The sequence below is a fragment of the Scyliorhinus torazame genome, chromosome 19, assembly GCF_047496885.1.
Source record: "Scyliorhinus torazame isolate Kashiwa2021f chromosome 19, sScyTor2.1, whole genome shotgun sequence".
Classification (NCBI taxonomy): Eukaryota; Metazoa; Chordata; class Chondrichthyes; order Carcharhiniformes; family Scyliorhinidae; genus Scyliorhinus; species Scyliorhinus torazame.
Genome location: NC_092725.1, coordinates 85,513,892 through 85,534,265, shown reverse-complemented (window position 1 = coordinate 85,534,265; position 20,374 = coordinate 85,513,892). Strand labels below are relative to the sequence as shown.

At 49.2% G+C, this 20,374-nt stretch overlaps 1 protein-coding gene across 2 annotated transcripts in view; it reads left to right on the top strand.

Annotated features, from left to right (window-relative positions):
- The window catches only part of LOC140396273 (DENN domain-containing protein 2A-like), a 149,949-nt gene that overhangs the window by 49,958 nt on the left and 79,617 nt on the right, over positions 1 to 20,374 (top strand). For both annotated transcript variants that reach the window (XM_072484662.1, XM_072484661.1), the window contains exon 3: positions 18,270 to 19,538. In XM_072484662.1, coding sequence (XP_072340763.1) covers positions 18,270 to 19,538 — 1,269 coding nt within the window. The remainder of the gene's footprint in view (positions 1 to 18,269; positions 19,539 to 20,374) is intronic.

Genomic DNA, 20,374 nt, shown 5'->3' with positions numbered 1-20,374 from the left:
TACAACACGGGTAATAGCAGAAGCTAAGGGATCCCACAACCAATGGATCAGATTAAAACTTGGTAGTCTACTATATCCCATCATAAATAGTGGCAGGTAACCAATAAATAGAATGAGAAGGCTCCATGAATATCCCCATTTCAATGATGGAGGAGCTCAGCACATCAGTGCAAGAAGCAAAGCTGAAACATTTGCAACTTTCTTCAGCCAGAGTGGATGATTTATCTCAGCCTCTTCTTGAGATCCCCATCATCATAGATACCAGTCTTCAGCCAATTTGATTGACTCCATATGATACCAACAAATGGCTGAGTGCCATGGATACAACAAAGACCCTGACAACATGACAACACCCCAGCTGTAGTATTGCAGGGGGGGGGGTGGGGAAAGAGTCACCTCATTGATTGCCTTCCCTCTATAGTTTAAGACCATAAGACATAGGAGCAGAATTAGGTCATCCGGCCCATCGAGTCTGCTCCGCCATTCAATCATGCTGATATGTTTCTCATTCCCATTCTCCTGCCTTCTCCCCCTAACTCCTGATCCCCCTATTAATCAAGAATCTATCTATCTCTGTCTTAAAGACACTCAGTGATTTGGCCTCCGCAGCATTCTGCAGCAAAGAGTTCCACAAACTCACCACCCTATGGCTGAAAAAAATTTCTCCTTATCTCAGTTTTAAGGGATCATCCCTTCAGTCTGAGGCTGTGCCCTCGGGTTCTAGTTTTTCCTACTAGTGGAAACATTCTCTCCACATCCACTCTCTCCGTATCCTGTAAGTTTCAATAAGATCCCCCTCATCCTTCTAAACTCCAACGAGTAAGTTTAAGTTGGAAATGGGAATGTTGTTGATGATTGCACAGTGTTCAGTACAAACAATCACTTGGTAGTACAGACCTTGAATATTGCTGAAAGAAGAAACATATTGCTGAAGCTTTTTGTCCGCCACTCAGCAGGACAGATGCAAGAATACCAAATTTTAAAATAATCACAGCAATTTATACCACTGAAGAAAAGGGAGTGCAGATTGATTGGCAAATTGAATCTGATTAATAAAGCAACAGAGACAGCAACAGCGAACTATAGGTTCCCGATGCAGCTGCATAATTCAAAAAAAAAGGTGCAAGGCTTGAACCTATTCCAATGGGTCATTATCTATGAATGTCTGTTGCTCCTAGCCAACATAAATAAGCCACGCTACGAACTCAACTGATTATCTTAAATTGGTTGTTAGTGTAGCTAGTAACACAATTGCTGTCCAATCGCAGAATCACCTCTAACGCAAACATTTTGTTTTAGGTTTTGTAAGCACAGGGTGGTTGAATACAGTTTGCACTATAACGAATAGCCGGAGGAACTTGTTGTTTGATTCAATCAGCCAATCTTTGAGACATACAGCCTATGTAGCTGGCTCAGTTGTGTGGTAGGCAAATCATAGCCACATCTCCCACCATTTCTTTTTAAATTTAGAGTACCCAATTATTATTTTTTTCCAATTAAGGGTAATTTAGCGTGGCTGATCCACCTAGCCTGCACATCTTTGGGTTGTGGGGGTGAGACCCACAAGACACAAGGAGAATGTGCAAACTCCATACGGACAGTGAACGGGGGATCTCAGCGCAGTGAGGCAGCAGTGCTAACCACTGCACCACCATGCCACCCTCGCACCTCTCACCATGACAGTCTGAGGGCTCTCACCTTGAGAGGAAGCCAGAACAGTCCCCATCCACCACCACCCTCTTCCTTCTGGCTGAATTAGTTATTTTATTGAATAATTTCTTCTGTAAACTTGTCTCACTTCCTCCAAATAAAGGCTAAGGATACCCTCATGAGCTCCGGTTATGTCTGTCTTTTTGTGGGATATGTGGAACATTCCTTGTTCTGGTCCTACTTGAGTTCCCACCCTGCTCTAATCCGGTAATAAAAATTAAACAATTTTGCTTTCAATTTCCACCCGTATCTCACTTCTATATGGTCCATCTCTGACATTTCCCTTCCCTTCCTTGACCTCTCCGTCTCCATTTCTGGGGATGGATAACTAATAATCATTATAAGCCCACTGCCTTCACAGCTACATTGACTATAATTTCTTACACCCTGCTTCCTTTTAACAACCAGAACCATTCTCCCACTTTATCTCTGCTGCATCTGTTCTGATGATGCTACTTTCCACGATGGCACTTCGATATGTCTGGCTTTTTCCTGAAGCGAGGAATCACCCCCTCCCCGCCCCCAATAGGACCCTCAACCATACCAGACCCATTTCCCGCACTTCTGTCCTCCCCGCTTCCCCTCCCTCCAGAACCTCGATAGAGTTTACCTTCTCATTTTCCACCCCACCAGATTCCATATTCAAAGGATCATCCTCTGCCATTTCCAACAACTCCACCACTTGTCTACAAGACTATGAGGGGCATGGATAGAGTAGATGGCCAGGCACTCTTTCCCAGGGTGGAAGGATCAGTCACCAGGAGGCATTGGTTTAAGGTCCGTGCGGCAAAGTTTAGAGGAGATGTGCGAGGCAGTTTTTTATGCAGAGGGTGGTGAGTGCCTGGAACGCACTGCCAGGGGAGATTGTGGAAGCAGACACATTAACGGTGTTCAAGTTAGTCTAATGCATTCACTGCTCACAATGTGGTCTCCCCTTCACTGGGGAGACCAAACACTGACCGGGTGCCCGCTTTACAGAACACCTCAGCTCAGTCTGCAAGCTTGACCCTGACCTTCCAGACGCTTGCCATTTTAGTTCTCCATCTTGCTCTTGTGCTCACATTTTTGTCCACTGCCTCCTGCAATGTTCCAGTGAAGCCCAACGCAAACTGGAGGAACAACACCTCATCCTCTGATTTAGGTACTTTACAGTCTTGTGGACTCGACATTGAGTGCAACAACTTCAGACCATGAACTCTGTCCTCCATTTTGAGTTCCCTTTCCCCATGTTTTTGTTTTCAGACAGAGCTGACCTTTTATTCTGCTATTAACACTTACTTTGGACAAATATTTTGTTTCTTTACCATTGCCACTCTCTTTGCCTTTTGCTCAATGACATTTTAACCTCTCCGCCCTCTAACCTATCCCTGACCTTCCTTTTTCTTCCACCTGACATCCTTCTTTGAACAACATAAAACCCATCACTTTCCCACATCTGTTCAGTTCTGAAGTGGAGTCATAATGTTAACTCTGTTTCTCTCTCCACGGATGCTGCCACACCTGCTGAGTTTTTCCGGCACTTTCTGTTTTTATTTCAGGCAAACCCCCTGTACAATTACTTTAGGAGCCCTAACCAAAATCATGTGCAGTGCTGCAGAATGAACTGCATTTTCTGCCTGCCATGCTGGGCCATAAGTTATTTGGAATTTGAATAACCGAGTAGTCAGATTCTCTAAGAATTCATCAGAGGATTTCTGTGCAATTCTCCACTCTAGCCCCAGAGGTTACCAACCTGAATGATGCTCCAGAGATTTGCAGCGTCTCGTGCAGGAACTGATTGATTTGTACTACTGTGTGCCTCTTGTGTTCTGGGCTGTCTTCTCTTTGTTTAAATGCTGGGAAGGTCGTCAGGGTCCTGCAAAGAGAACATAAAAAGAGCACCCTAACTGCACTTTCCCACAGTGCTTATGTTTTCCGTTGAGGCTTGCCAGCTGTGTGTGCAGTTGTTCTTCTATATTACTCCACCATCCGTATGCGGGAGTTTCATAGTTTCATTTCTCATATCTTGCATCAAGTACACACATGGCAAGACAAATGAATTGCATTTTGACGGAGGTTCACTTGATTTGGCCAAGAAGGAGACTGTGAGGGCTTGCACTATTTCTGCATCATATTGGAATGATGTAAAAGACAAATCTACTGTCTAAAGTGTTGTCCATGTTCATTTGCAGCAGGAATCAGTGAAACATTCTGAAGTATTGAAAATGGGGTTAGGATGGGATGGGGCAGGGATGGTCCTTCAGAATCTGTGGCTCCACTGAGCAATTCTGATTAATTATCACCTAATTCTAGCTCCGTGTACTTCATTGCTTTTAAAAATCGGCAGAAAATAGCCCAGCACTAAACTCGAGGTAGTTAATAATTCTGGACTGGACTTCCAGGTGCGGCGATGACCAGCTGAGTCGCACGTTTCGGCAGCTCCCGGTGGAACGGACTTTTGGGCTCTTAAAATTGCCGTTGGGGCTCTTATTAACGGCTAAAAGTACTGTGCGGTGAACCAGAAGGGAATCCCCCCTGGATAGGGATGAAAAAAGGAGAGGAAGGTGGCCGGATTGCGGTGGATCCTTTAGAGCAACGGCAAGGAAGGCAAGCAAAAACCAAGATGGCGTCAGAAGGTGGCAGTTTAATATGGGGCCCTGAACAACACGAGTTTTTGAAACGCTGCGTGGAAGAACTCAAAAAGGAAATGAAGAAGGAGCTGTTGGCCCCGATATTACAGGCGATCGAAGGGCTAAAGGAGGAGCAAAAGACCCAGGAGCGAGAGCTTCGGGTCGTGAAGGCAAAGGCTGCCGAGAATGAGGACGACATACAGGGCCTGGTGGTGAAGACGGAGATGCACGAGGCACACCATAAACGATGTGTGGAAAGGCTGGAGGCGCTGGAGAACAACGCGAGGAGGAACAACCTAAGGATTCTTGGTCTTCCTGAAGGTGCGGAGGGAGCGGACGTCGGGGCATATGTGAGCACGATGCTGCACTCGTTAATGGGAGCGGAGGCCCCGGCGGGTCCGCTGGAGGTGGAGGGAGCATACCGAGTGATGGCGCGAGGGCCGAGAGCAGGAGAAATTCCCAGAGCCATAGTGGTGAGATTCCTCCGTTTTAAGGATAGAGAAATGGTCCTTAGATGGGCAAAGAAAACTCGGAGCAGTAAGTGGGAGAACGCGGTGATCCGCGTATACCAAGACTGGAGTGCGGAGGTGGCGAGAAGGAGGGCGAGCTTTAATCGGGCCAAGGCGGTGCTTCACAAAAAGAAGATAAAATTCGGAATGCTGCAACCGGCAAGACTGTGGGTCACATATCAAGGGAGGCACCACTACTTTGAGACGGCGGATGAGGTGTGGACTTTTATTGTGGAAGAAAAATTGGAATGAGCGGGTTTTTTAAAAAAAAAAAAGAACGTTTGAAACAGAGTGGTGGGGCGAGTATGAGGGGGCGAAGAGGGGGGTAAAAAGGGGGGAAAGAGGAGTTTTATGTTATTAATCCTGCGATGTGGTAACTTTTCTCTCTTCCACAGGAGGTGGTGGGGGGAGGAAAGGAGGTGGAAGAGATGGGGCGTTGACCATTGGGGGCGGGGCCAAGGGGGAATCGCGGGCTCGGATCCCGCGCTATGATAATCATGGCGGGAATAGGGAAGCAGGAAGGAGGGGGCGTTGCACGGTGCGAGCCGAGGCCACGGGGGGAAGCCGAGGTCGGCCAGAGTTTGCTGACTTCTGGGAGCAACATGGGGGGTGTAACTCCGCTAGTGGGGAATCTAGCGGGGGGGGTGGGAGGGGGGAACTATTGGGCTGCTGCTGCTGGGGAGAGGGGGGAGCTGGTATGGGGTGGGATGGGCGGGGGGGCACCGCCTGGGGGGACACAGCTGCGTGGGAACCGGGTGAGGAGCTGGAAAAAGGGGATGGCTAATCGACAAGGGGGGGGGGGCTAAAAAGCCCCCCCAACCCGGCTGATCACGTGGAACGTGAGAGGGCTGAACGGGCTGATAAAGCGGGCACGGGTACTCGCACACCTTAAGAAACTTAAGGCAGACGTGGTTATGTTACAGGAAACGCACTTGAAACTGATAGACCAGGTGAGACTACGCAAAGGTTGGGTGGGGCAGGTGTTCCATTCGGGGCTAGATGCGATAAACAGGGGGGTGGCTATATTAGTGGGGAAGCGGGTAATGTTTGAGGCAAAGACTATAGTGGCGGATAGCGGGGGCAGATACGTGATGGTGAGTGGCAAACTACAGGGGGAGACGGTGGTTTTGGTAAACGTATATGCTCCGAACTGGGATGATGCCAATTTTATGAGGCGTATGCTAGGACGCATCCCGGACCTAGAGGTGGGAAAGTTGGTAATGGGGGGAGATTTCAATACGGTGTTGGAACCAGGGCTGGACAGGTCGAGGTCCAGGACTGGAAGGAGGCCGGCAGCAGCCAAGGTGCTTAAAGATTTTATGGAGCAGATGGGAGGTGTAGACCCGTGGAGATTTAGCAGACCTAGGAGTAAGGAGTTTTCGTTTTTCTCCTATGTCCACAAAGTCTATTCGCGAATAGACTTTTTTGTTTTGGGAAGGGCGTTGATCCCGAAGGTGAGGGGAACGGAGTATACGGCTATAGCCATTTCGGATCACGCTCCACATTGGGTGGACTTGGAGATAGGGGAGGAAACAGAAGGGCGCCCACCCTGGAGAATGGATATGGGACTAATGGCAGATGAGGGGGTGTGTCTAAGGGTGAGGGGGTGCATTGAAAAGTACTTGGAACTTAATGATAATGGGGAGGTCCAGGTGGGAGTGGTCTGGGAGGCGCTGAAGGCAGTGGTTAGAGGGGAGCTGATATCAATAAGGGCACATAAAGGAAAGCAGGAGAGTAGGGAACGGGAGTGGTTGCTGCAAGAACTTCTGAGGGTGGACAGGCAATATGCGGAGGCACCGGAGGAGGGACTGTACAGGGAAAGGCAAAGGCTACACGTAGAATTTAACCTGCTGACAACGGGTACTGCAGAGGCACAGTGGAGGAAGGCACAGGGTGTACAGTACGAATATGGGGAGAAGGCGAGCAGGTTGCTGGCCCACCAATTGAGGATCTGTTTGTGGATGGGAAGTTCGCAAGTCTGGGAGCGCTGACCGAGAAATATGGGTTGCCCCAAGGGAATGCATTCCGGTATATGCAACTGAGGGCTTTTGCGAGGCAACAGGTGAGGAAATTCCCGCAGCTCCCGACGAATGAGGTGCAGGACAGAGTGATCTCAAAGACATGGGTGGGGGACGGTAAGGTGTCAGATATATATAGGGAAATGAGGGACGAGGGGGTGATTATGGTAGATGAGCTGAAAGGGAAATGGGAAGAAGAGCTGGGGGAGGAGATTGAGGAGGGGCTGTGGGCGGATGCCCTAAGTAGGGTAAACTCATCGCCCTCGTGTGCCAGGCTAAGCCTGATTCAATTTAAGGTGTTACACAGGGCGCATATGACTGGAGCACGGCTCAGTAAATTTTTTGGGGTAGAGGATAGGTGTGCGAGATGCTCGAGAAGCCCAGCGAATCACACCCACATGTTCTGGTCATGTCCGGCACTACAGGGGTTCTGCGTGGGGGTGACAAAGGTGCTTTCGAAAGTAGTGGGGGTCCAGGTCGAACCAAGCTGGGGGTTGGCTATATTTGGGGTTGCACAAGAGCCGGGAGTACAGGAGGCGAGAGAGGCCGATGTTTTGGCCTTTGCATCCCTAGTAGCCCGGCGCAGGATACTGTTGATGTGGAAGGAAGCCAAGCCCCTGGGTGTGGAGACCTGGATAAATGACATGGCAGGGTTTATAAAGCTGGAATGGATTAAGTTCGTCCTAAGGGGATCGGCTCAAGGGTTCACCAGGCGGTGGCAACCGTTCGTCGAATACCTCACAGAAAGATAGAGGGAATGGAAAAGAAGAAGGCAGCAGCAGCAGCCCAGGGGGGGGGGGGGGGGGGGGAGAGGAACCAGAAGGACTCTCAGGGTTGTTAATATATATGTATAATATGTATAGGTCGTTGCTATAAATAATTGTATATTGGACTGTTAAAACATATTTTTGGAGAGTGTTTATCTGAGACAAGGCAGTTGCCATTTAGTTTTAGTTTTAGTTTTTGTTATATACTATTTATTTTTTGTTTATAAAACAGGTCATTGTTATTTATACGGTTATATTATTGTGTAAAGGATACACAATGTACTGTGATGGTTGACCAAAAAATTTCAATAAAATATTTTTAAAAAAATAATAATAATTCTGGACTGACAGCAGGAGTCAGCTGACTTACGGGAGTGCCAGAGGGGGAGCAAAATGGCTGGAGGAGGATCTAGTTGGGGGGGGGGGGGAAGAGAGGGAACTGGATTGCTGCTGCATTGGCCAAAGGGGAGCTGGAGCTAGGAGAGGGAGTCGGGGCGGGGGTCCGCTGCCTGGGGGAATGGAGACGCAGGCACGTGGCTGGCCTAAAAAGGGAGATGGCTAGTCCGGGGGGTGGGGCTGACAACTTGGAATGTGAGGGGCCTGAACGGGCCGGTCAAGAGGGCCCAAGTGTTCGCGCACCTAGAGGGACTGAAGGCAAATGCTCCAGGAGACGCATTTGAAGGTGGCAGATCAGGTTAGGCTGAGAAAGGGGTGGGTAGGGCAGGTCTTTCACTCGGGGTTGGACGTGAAGAATAGAGGGGCGGCGATTCTGGTGGGTGTCGTTTAAGGCACTGAACATTGTGGCAGATAATAGAGGTCGATACGTGATGGTGAGTGGTAGGGTGCAGAGGGTGCGGGTGGTATTGGTGAACGTATATGCCCCGAATTGGGATGATGCCGGATTTATGAAGTGCATGTTGGGTCCGATTCCGGATTTGGAGGCAGGGAGCCTGATAATGTGGGTGGGGACTTCAACACTGTGCTGGACCCAGCACTGGACCAGTCTAGGTCCAGGACGGGTAAGAGGCCGGCTGCGGCCAAGGTGCTTAGGGGGTTTATGGACCAGTTGGGGGGAGTGGATCCATGGAGATTTGCCAGGCCGGTGGCCAAGGAATTTTCCTTTTTTCCCCACGTCCATAGAGCCTACTCCCGGATAGAAATGTTTCCATCGTGAGTAGGGCGCTCATCCCAAGAGTGGAGGGCACGGAATATTCAGCCATAGCAATTTCAGATCGTGGCCCGCATTGGGTGGAGCTGGAGCTGGGGGAGGAGAGGGACCAGCGCCCGCTGTGGCACCTCGATGTGGGACTGTTGGTGGATGAGGAGGTGTGCGGGCAGATTCGGGGGTGTATCGAAAGATACTTAGAGGCCAATGACAATGGGGAGGTGCAGGTGGGGGTAGTCTGGGAGGCGTTTAAGGCGGTGGTCAGGGAAGAGCTAATCTCCATTAGGGCCCATAGGGAGAAGAGAGAGAGGAGAGAAAGAGAGAGACTGGTGGGGGCTATATTAAGGATGGACAGGAGCTATGCAGAGGCTCACTAGGAGGGACTACTTAGGGAGCGACGGAACCTCCAGACGGAATTCGACTTCTGACTACTGGGAAAGCAGAGGCGCAGTGGAGGAAAGCGCAGGGGGCGGCGTATGAGTATGGGGAGAAGGCGAGTCGGATGCTGGCACATCGGCTTCGGAAGTGGGAGGCAGCGAGGAAGATTGGTGGAGTTAGGGATAAAGGGGGGAATAGGGTGCGGAGTGCGGTGGGAATAAACAAGGCATTCAGGGACTTCTATGAGGAGCTGTATAGGTCTGAGCCCCCGACGGGGAGGGGGGGATGCACCAATTTCTAGATCGGCTGAGGTTCCCGAGGGTGGAGAGGAGCAGGTGGTTGGGCTGGGGACACCGATTGGGCTGGAGGAGCTGGTTAAAGGACTAAGGAGCATGCAGGCAGGGAAGGCCCCGGGGCCGGATGGGTTCCCGGTAGAATTTTATAGGAAGTACGTGGACCTGCTGGGCCTGCTGCTAGTGAGGACTTTCAATGAGGCGAGGGAGGGGGGGATCTTGCCCCCGACAATGTCCAGGGCGCTGATCTCTTTGATCTTGAAGCGGGACAAGGTCCCATTACAGTGTGGATCGTACAGGCCGATCTTGCTCCTCAATGTCGACGCGAAGTTGCTGGCGAAGGATCTGGCCACGAGAATTGAGGACTGGGGACATTTTGGGGTATAAACTCAACGTAGGGAAGAGTGAGCTCTTTGTGGTGCACGCAGGAGACCAGGGAAGGGGGATAGACGAGCTTCCGCTGAAGAGGGCGGAAAGGAGCTTTTGGTACCTGGGGATCCAGGTAGCTAGGAGTTGGGGGGGCCCTGCACAAGCTCAATTTGACGTGGTTGGTGGAGCAGATGGAGGAGGATTTTAAAAGATGGGATATGTTGCCACTCTCACTGGCGGGTCGGGTGCAGTCGGTTAAAATGACGGTCCTTCCGAGGTTTCTCTTTGTATTTCAGTGCCTTCCCATTCTGATCCCTAAGGCCTACTTTAAATGGGTAAGCAGGAGCATCATGGGATTCGTGTGGGCGAATAAGACCCCGAGGGTAAACAGGGTTTTCCTGGTGCGTAGCAGGGACAGAGGAGGGCTGGCATTGCCAAATCTATGTGGCTACTACTAGGAAGCCAATGTGGCGATGATCCGTAAGTGGGTAATGGAAGGGGAGGGGGCGGCGTGGAAGAGGCTAGAGCTGGCGTCCTGTGTGGGCATGAGTCTGAGGGTGCTGGTGATGGCACCATTGCCGCTCCCACAGACAAGGTACACTATGAGTCCGGTGGTGGCGGCGACTCTGAAGATTTGTGGGCAGTGGAGGCGTCATAGGGGTGAGGTGGGGACCTCGGTTTGGTCCCCATTCGAGAGAACCATCGGTTCGTCCCGGGAAGGATGGCTGGGGGGTTTCTGAGCTGGCATCGGGCAGGGATTAAAAGAATGGGGGACCTGTTCATTGATGGGACGTTTGCGAGCCTAGGGATGCTGGAGGGAAATTTGGGCTACCCCCAGGAAACGCTTTTAGGTATATGCAGGTGAGGGCATTTGTGAAACGGCAGGTGAGGGAATTCCCGCTGCTTCCAGCACACAGGATTCAGGACAGGGTGATCTCGGGGTTATGGGTTGGAGAAGGCAAGGTCTCGGCGATTTACCAGGAGCTGCAAGAAGAGGAGGAGACCTTGGTGGAGGAGCTAAAGGGCAAATGGGAGGAGGAGCTTGGGGAGAAGATAGATGAGTGTCTGTGGGCTGATGCCCTGAGTAGGGTTAATTCTTCCTCCTCTTGCACGAGGCTCAGCCTGATACAGTTTAAAGTTGTTCACAGAGCGCATATGAAATGGGTGAGGTTGAGTAGGTTTTTTGGGGTGGAGGACAGATGTGTGAGGTGCTCGGGGAGCCCAGTAAATCACGCCCATATGCTCTGGACGTGCCCGGCGCTGGATGGGTTTTGGAGGGGCTTTGCGAGGACTATGTCCAAGGTGGTGAATGCCCGGGTCAAGCCGAGCTGGGGGGTAGCATTATTTGGGGTATCGGACGAGCCGGGAGTGCAGGAGGCGAAAGAGGCCGGTATTCTGGCCTTTGCGTCCCTGGTAGCCCGGCGGAGGATTTTGTTACTGTGGAAGGATGTGAAGCCCCTTAGCGTGAAAGCCTGGATTAATGACATGGTGGGGTTCATCAAGCTGGAGAGGATAAAGTTTCCCTAGAGGGTCTGTGCAAGGGTTCCTCAGGCTGCGGCAACAGTTCCTAGACTATCTCGCGGACCGTTAGGAGGAGGTCAGCAGCAGCAGCAACCCGGGGGGGGGGGGGGGGGGGTTCTTCTGGGGTAGCGTTTGGGTTAGGGTGGGGTGTTTCCCTATTTGTGTTTTTATTGTTATATGGGGGTTATTGTAGTTTGGGGAAATTCTATGTATAATTCTTGCAGATGGTGTTCTTATGTTCTTGTTTCTTTTTTCTGTAGGCGGTGGTTTTGTTAATAATCTGTTGAAGATTTGAATAAAGATTTTTTAAAAAATAATAATTTTGGACTAAAATGCTTCGATTAGTTGCTGTTTCATGTGAAACATGAATACCAGCACCGACCAAATGGGCTGTTCCTGTGCTGTTAATACTACGTAGTATTTTGTGTAAAAGCTTTACATGTAAGAATCATCAGCTAGAAGATTATTCCAGAAATGGGCCTGAATTTCACCTCCCCGGCTGGTTCTCAGGCGGGGGTATTGGACAGGAAGTGGGGGTGGGCTCCATTAAAAGGCTCCCCCACTCCCCATGAGCCCCCAGACATTCCCTCCCCTCACAGCCTTGGGACCCCATCACCTACTTGTTCTCTGGGTCCTCGGAGTTGTTGCTAGGCAGCTCCTTGCAGTGTCTCCTCTGGCCACTGTAGCACTGTCCCTGGAGAGCTGAGGGTGGAAGTCCTGTCGTATGTCAGTCAACGCTTGATATGGCTACAAGCCTGCTGAAGTTGGCAGGGATGTGTACCAAGGCTCCACCATCCTAAAAATTCAGACCCTGTTTCTTTATTGGATTGGTATCTTGCCAACACTAATTTAAAAACTCACCACACCTATGGAGGCCAATAAGTTGCTATTTAGACTGGCTATGGGAGGAGACATGGCTTATGCAAGGGTCATAAATTGAAAATGCACTCAAGGTGACAGCCCCACTTTAATAACAATATATCACAGAATTGTTACAGCACTGGAGGCCATTCGGCCTGCTGTGTCTGCACTGGCCCTCCACCGGAACAATTACCCAGTGCCACTCTCTGCCTTCTTTCCGCGGCCCTGCACATTCTTCCTTTTTCACAATACACTTCCCCCTTTGTTTCCATTGATTCAGTCTTCACTGCACTCTCGGGCTGTGCATTCCAATGACTAGCTGCATGAAAAGATTCTTCCTCATGTTGCGTTGCTTATTTTACCAGTTACCTTAAATCTGTACTCTCCTGGTTCTCGATCCTTCCAGCAATGGGAACAGTTTCTCCCTATAGTGCAGAAGGAGGCCATTCAATCCATCAAGTCTACACTGATTCTCTGAATGAGCACCCTACCAAGGCCCACTCCCCCACTCTATCCCTGTAACCTCATAACCCCACCTAACCTTTTGGCCACGATGGGCAATTCAGCATGGCCTTTCCATCCAACCTGCACATCTATGGGAGGAAACCGGAGCATCTGGAGGAAACCCACGCAGACACTGGAAGATCTTACAAACTCCACACAGACAGTCACTTGAGGCTGGAATTGAACCTGGCCCTGGTGCTGTGATGCAGCAGTGCTAACCACTACGCCACCATGTCGCAGTTACTGACTCATCTGAAACATAAATACCAGCACAGACCAAATGGGGCGAATGGCCTGTTAATGTGCTTTAAATATTATGTAATATTTTATATAAAAGCTTTTCATGTAAGAATCATCCGATAGAAGGTAGATCCTATTAGATTATTCAGGTAGTAGTGATGAAAAAGAAATGGGCATCCCTTCGTTTTTCCAAGGAAAACAGGGGCCGATGGTGGGGTAGCAGTAATGTCACTACACAGGAAGATGGTGGGGTAGCGGTAATGTCACTACATGGGGTAGATGGCGGTGTAACAGTAATGTCACTACATGGGATAGATGGTGGGGTAGTGGTAATGTCACTACACAGGAAGATGGTGGGGAAGTGGTAATGTCACTACATGGGGAAGATGGTGGGGTAGCGGTAATGTCACTACGTGAGGTAGATGTAGATGGCGGTGTAACAGTAATGTCACTACATGGGGTAGATGGTGGGGTAGCGGTAATGTCACTACACAGGAAGATGGTGGGCAAGTGGTAATGTCACTACGTGGGGTGGATGGTGGGGTAGCGGTAATGTCACTACGTGGGGTAGATGGCGGTGTAACAGTAATGTCACTACATGGGATAGATGGTGGGGTAGTGGTACTGTCACTACATGGGGACGATGGTGGGGTAGTGGTAATGTCACTACATGGGGACGATGGTGGGGTAGTGGTAATGTCACTACATGGGGACGATGGTGGGGTAGTGGTAATGTCACTACATGGGGACGATGGTGGGGTAGCGGTAATGTCACTACACAGGAAGATGGTGGGGTAGCGGTAATGTCACTACATGGGGACGATGGTGGGGTAGTGGTAATGTCACTACATGGGGACGATGGTGGGGTAGCGGTAATGTCATTACACAGGAAGATGGTGGGGTAGCGGTAATGTCACTACACAGGAAGATGGTGGGCAAGTGGTAATGTCACTACATGGGGAAGATGGTGGGGTAGCGGTAATGTCACTACATGGAGACGATGGTGGGGTAGCGGTAATGTCACTACACAGGAAGATGGTGGGGTAGCGGTAATGTCACTACACAGGAAGATGGTGGGCAAGTGGTAATGTCACTACATGGGGAAGATGGTGGGGTAGCGGTAATGTCACTACATGGGGCAGATGGTGGGGTAGTGGTAATGTCACTACATGGGATAGATGGTGGGGTAGCGGTAATGTCACTACATGGGGACGATGGTGGGGTAGTGGTAATGTCACTACATGGGGACGATGATGGGGTAGCAGTAATGTCAGTACATGGGGAAGATGATGGGGTAGTGGTAATCACACTACAGGGGGAAGATGGTGGGGTAGTGGTAATGTCACTACATGGGGTAGGTGGTGGGGTAGTGGTAATGTCACTATGTGGGGTAGATGGTGGGGCGGTAATGTCACTACATGGGGTAAATGGTGGGGCGGTAATGTCACTACGTGGGGTAGATGGTGGGGCGGTAATGTCACTACATGGGGACGATGGTGGGGCGGTAATGTCACTACATGGGGACGATGATTGGGTTGCGATAATGTCACTGCATGGGAAAGATCGGGTAGTGGTAATCATACGACATGGGGACGATGGTGGGGCGGTAATGTCACTACATGAGGACGATGATTGGGTTGCGATAATGTCGCTGCATGGGAAAGATCGGGTAGTGGTAATCATACTACATGGGGACGATGGTGGGGCGGTAATGTCACTACATGGGGACGATGGTGGGGCGGTAATGTCACTACATGGGGACGATGGTGGGGGGATAATGTCACTATATGAGGACGATGAATGGGTTGCGATAATGTCACTGCATGGGAAAGATCGGGTAGTGGTAATCATACTACGTGGGGAAGATGGGGGGTGTAGCGGTAATGACACTACATGAGGTAGATGGTGGGGCGGTAATGACACTACATGGGGGCGATGGTGGGGCGGTAATGTCACCACATGGGGGCGATGGTGGGGTAATGGTCATGACACTACATGGGGACGATGATGGGATAGCGGTAATGTCACTACATGGGGACGATGGTGGGGTAGCGGTAATGTCACTACATGGGTAAGATGGTGAGGTAGTGGTAATGTCACTACATGGGGAAGATGGTGGGGTAGTGGTAATGTCACTACATGGGGAAGATGGTGGGGTAGTGGTAATGTCACTACATGGGGACAATGGTGTGGTAGCGGTAATGTCAGTACATGGGGAAGATGATGGGGTAGCGGTAATCACACTACATGGGGACGATGGTGGGGTAGCGGTAATGTCACTACATGGGGACGATGGTGGGGTAGCGGTAATGTCAGTACATGGGGAAGATGATGGGGTAGCGGTAATCACACTACATGGGGACGATGGTGTGGTAGCGGTAATGTCAGTACATGGGGAAGATGATGGGGTAGCGGTAATCACACTACATGGGGACGATGGTGGGGTAATGGTCATGACACTACATGGGGACGATGATGGGATAGCGGTAATGTCACTACATGGGGACGATGGTGTGGTAGCGGTAATGTCAGTACATGGGTAAGATGATGGGGTAGCGGTAATGTCACTACATGGGGACGATGATGGGGTAGTGGTAATCACACTACGTGGGGTAGTGGTAATCACACTACATGGGGACGATGATGGGGTAGCGGTAATGTCACTACATGGGGAAGATGATGGGGTAGCGGTAATGTCACTACATGGGGACGATGGTGGAGTAGTGGTAATCACACTACATGGGGAAGATGGTGGGGTAGTGGTAATGTCACTTCATGGGGACGATGGTGTGGTAGCGGTAATGTCAGTACATGGGGAAGATGATGGGGTAGCGGTAATCACACTACATGGGGAAGATGGTGGGGTAGTGGTAATGTCACTACATGGGGACGATGGTGGTAGCGGTAATGTCAGTTCATGGGGAAGATGATGGGGTAGCGGTAATGTTACTACATGGGGACGATGGTGGGGTAGTGGTAATATCAGTACATGGGGTAGATGGTGGGGTAGCGGCAATGTCACTACATGGGCAAGATAATGGGGTGGTGGTAATGTCACTACATGGGCAAGATAATGGAGTAGTGGTAATGTCAGTACATGGAGAAGATGATGGGGTAGTGGTAATGTCACTAAATGGGGACGATGGTGGGGTAGCGGTAATGTCAGTACATGGGGACGATGGTGGGGTAGCGGTAATGTCACTACATGGGGACGATGGTGGGGTAGCGGTAATGTCAGTACATGGGGACGATGGTGGGGTAGCGGTAATGTCAGTACATGGGGACGATGGTGGGGTAGCGGTAATGTCAGTACATGGGGACGATGGTGGGGTAGCGGTAATGTCAGTACATGGGGACGATGGTGGGGTAGCGGTAATGTCAGTACATGGGGACGATGGTGGGTAAGCGGTAATGTCAGCACATGGGGACGATGGTGGGGTAGCGGTAATGTCACTACATGGGGACGATGGTGGGGTAGCGGTAATGTCAGTACATGGGGACGATGGTGGGGTAGCGGTAATGTCAGTACATGGGGACGATGGTGGGGTAGCGGTAATGTCACTACATGGGGACGATGGTGGGGTAGCGGTAATGTCACTACATGGGGACGATGGTGGGGTAGCGGTAATGTCACTACATGGGGATGATGGTGGGGTAGCGGTAATGTCACTACATGGGGACGATGGTGGGGTAGCGGTAATATCGGTACATGGGGCAGATGGTGGGGTAGTGGTAATGTCACTACATGGGGACGATGGTGGGGTAGTGGTAATGTCACTACATGAGTAATCCAGAAGGCCAAGTTAATGTTCTAAGGTCTTGGATTCAGATCCCACCATGGCAGCTGGTGGAATTTCAATTCAGTTATTAAAATCTGGAATAGAAAGGTAATCTGTGTAATAGTGACCATGGAACTATCATCAATGGTTGTTAAAATCCAGCTAGTTCACTGATGCCCTCTTAGGGAAGGAAATCTGCCGTCCTTACATAGCCACATATAACTTCAGATCCACAACAATGTGGTTGATTATTAACTACTCTCTGAAAAGGCTACTCGGTTCAAAGGGCAATTAGGGTTGAGCAACAAATGTTGGCCTTGTCAGTGATGCCCACATTCCAACAAAGAATAAAAAAGTCCCAACTTTCCCAATTTATCTAGATAAGTGTTCCAGATCCTTGGGACCATTCTCATGAATCCCTTCGGCACTCTCACCAGTGCCTTCACATCTTTCCTAAAACTGTCGCACCCAGAACTAGACACAATACTTGAGTTGAGGCTGAACGGTGTTCCATACCAGTTTAGTATAACTCACTTTTATACCCTATCTCCCTATTAATAAAGCCTACATTCTCTACGCTTTATTAACTGCACTTTCAACCTGTCCTGTCACCGTCAATGATCAATGCACATATATAGCCAGATCCCTCTGCTCCTGCATCCCCGTTAGAATTGTACCTTTTATTTTACACCGTCCATGTGTTCTTCCGACCAAAATGAATCATTTCACAATTCTCTGCATTAGATTTCGCCAGCCACTTGTCTGCCCATTCCACCAACTTCTTTCTGTCATCAAAAAAAAAAATAATAAAATGGGCAGCAAGGTAGCACAGTGGTTAGCACAGTTGCTTCACAGCTCCAGGGTCCCAGGTTCGATTCCCGGCTTGGGTCACTGTCTGCGGAGTCTGCACGTTCTCCCCGTGTTAGCGTGGGTTTCCTCCAGGTGCTCCGGTTTCCTCCCACAGTCCAAAGATGTGCGGGTTAGGTGAATTGGCCTTGCTAAATTGTCCTTGGTGTCCAAAAAGGTTAAGTGGGGGTATTGGGTTACGGGGTTAGGGTGGAGGCGTGGGCGTGAGTGGGGTTCTCTTTCCAAGGGCAGGTGCAGACTCGATGGGCTGAATGGCCTCCTTCTGCACTGTAAATTTTATGATTCTATGACTTTGAAGTTCTACACCATCCTTTTGTAATGCTTCCAAGTTTCATATCATCTGTAAATTTTGCAATTGTGCTCCGTAAGGTCTTGTTGAGATATATGCAATATCAAATTATCAACTCTCAGTCCTGTGGACATCACTTAGCAATTCAAGACACCAATCTCTCTAATCAGCAGCTCACACCAGTGTAACACAGAGGATCTGGTTCAGCGAAGAGAGGTTAACTAATACTTGGGGTGATGGCTTCTTCAGGCCTAAAAGAAGGAGTTAACAAACAAAACTAAAATGTTTGGAGATCTTTACCGTCAAAAGGACTGCCACATGTGTTTCTGTAAGACACAGTTTACACTCTATATTATTATGGTTTATAATGCAGATCTTTTTATTTTCTAGGATCAGAACAGATGGGAGGAAGTTTGTTTTGATTGTTGAAGAGCCACAGCGGTTCGAATCTGAAAGTGTTGGTAATCAGCACCGGAATTCCACTAAAAAGAGTTCAACGAAGGCCCTGATTGGTACACAGGGAGTTGACAGCACAGAGGTTAAGTGTCCCTTAAAGCCAATTAATAGCTGCCTTTCAAAGTCGAGACCAGCCAAAAGTGAGCAAAAAATGTTGAATCAAAAACTTGGCTCCAACAACCCAAACCTGGATATCAACAGTGTCACAGAAAATGAACTTTCCATACAGAAAACATTAAAGAATACTTCCAGCCAAAGATTTTCCCCCGATAAAACAAGCCTCATAATTAGGAACCCAAGCATCAAGCAAAAGATTTCAGAATGGGAGGGCAAGAAGGAACCAGCGCTTTCAGCAGATAAAGAAAAAGCGGAAATTAAGGAAACAAAAGAACTTGAGAACAAGTCTGACGGGGTGGAATGGGTTGAAGAAAATGTCATTAAAAAGACTGAATGTAAACACTCAAAAGTTTGGAATTTAGATAGCAAAGATGCTGGGAAAGAGAATGAATACAAAGTAGATGATGGGAAGGCCAGGACCTTGGAGACTGAAAGCAGATTGTCTGGGGGCAAGCAGAATGAGATGATAATGTCTGATTTGGCACAGCAAGTTGGCAGGAAAGCAAAAGAGGTTGCCTGTGCTAAATTTGCCACAACACAGCTCTTGAAAAGAGACAGAACAACTGTGTCGAATCATATCAAGAAGCTGGAAGAGAAGGCAAAGGAAGATTCGGCATCAAGCCAACTCAAGCTGCCTGGTGATTACTATACCCCTCAGAGACTTCAGGAAGCACTGGCAGCCCAGGGGGCGGCAACCTCCAAGGAGAAAATGGATGGCAGCTGCAGCTCTGAGCTGAAGCGCAAGCACATCCAGTCCAATTCTGACTCTGAAGCAAGCGAACTGAGCTTTGGGAATCTAGAAAAAGTGAAGGTCTCCTGGGCAAGCTGCAAAATTAGAAATGTGGAGAACATCTACTCGGAACCTGGAACCCTGGACGAGGAGCTTACAGTGAATCCTGTACCCAAACCTAGGCGAACTTTTGAATATGGGACAGAAACAATAGCAGGCCTGTGTACGTTAAGGAAGAGCACCCGGCAATTGCCAGACTTACCAGCCATCCCCCCACCTCTCCCTTTGTCACCTCCCCCTACAGTCAGTACAGGGGCACTAAATGGGAAACCAAGGACAAACAATAAGGATAACCGGTAAGCAGGCATCTGTGTCATCAGGAAGGTTAGTCCTGTTGGGATAAGTGGAAACCATAAAACAATGATCTAGAAATCTGTGATATACATGTGAGGGAGTAAACTGCAATAGTAAGGTGAGCAGAACGTTGGAGCCTCTGCAGATGTATCAAGTTTAGGTACCTGCTTGAATTCCTCCCAAGTATGGAACTCCTTATGTTGCTGCTGTTGAGAAACAAATTTAGTGGGATGCCAGATATTTTCCTATAGACCGGGAGATAAAGTATAGAGAATAATAATTCCTAAGATGGCCTGCTCTTGTGGATCTTCTTGTTTTTGGTTTCCCATCAAATTTGATTGAGGTCTGGGATGATGCGTTAGAAGAGAAGGTCCAATTAAGAGAAGGGGGAAAATATGATTAAAAAAAAAAAAAAGGGGGTTTCATTGAAAAATAAGGATATAGGTCACCTCCTGGTCCTTTTGGAACTTTGGTTCAAATGCACGCAGATTAATTGGATAAAAGTGACCGTTGCCCACTATCTGGAATAGTCCCAAGTAAATTGAATTTAGACAATCTCTACCTAGTTCTGAGCAACGTCACAGCACATTACTAGACCTAATTTGTCAGCATTTGGGACTAAGATGTACCTACACCACATGGACTGCAGCAATTCCAGAAGGCAGTACACCACTACCTTGTCGAGTGCAATTGGGGGCTGAGCAACCAATTTTGGTCTTGCCAGCAACATTCACATCTCATGGAAGAATACATTTAAAAAACAAATAATATTCTTGTTTAAAAGTCCTACAGGATGGTAAGTCTGGGAAGTGGATCTAGTGCATATGGATAGTGGGTA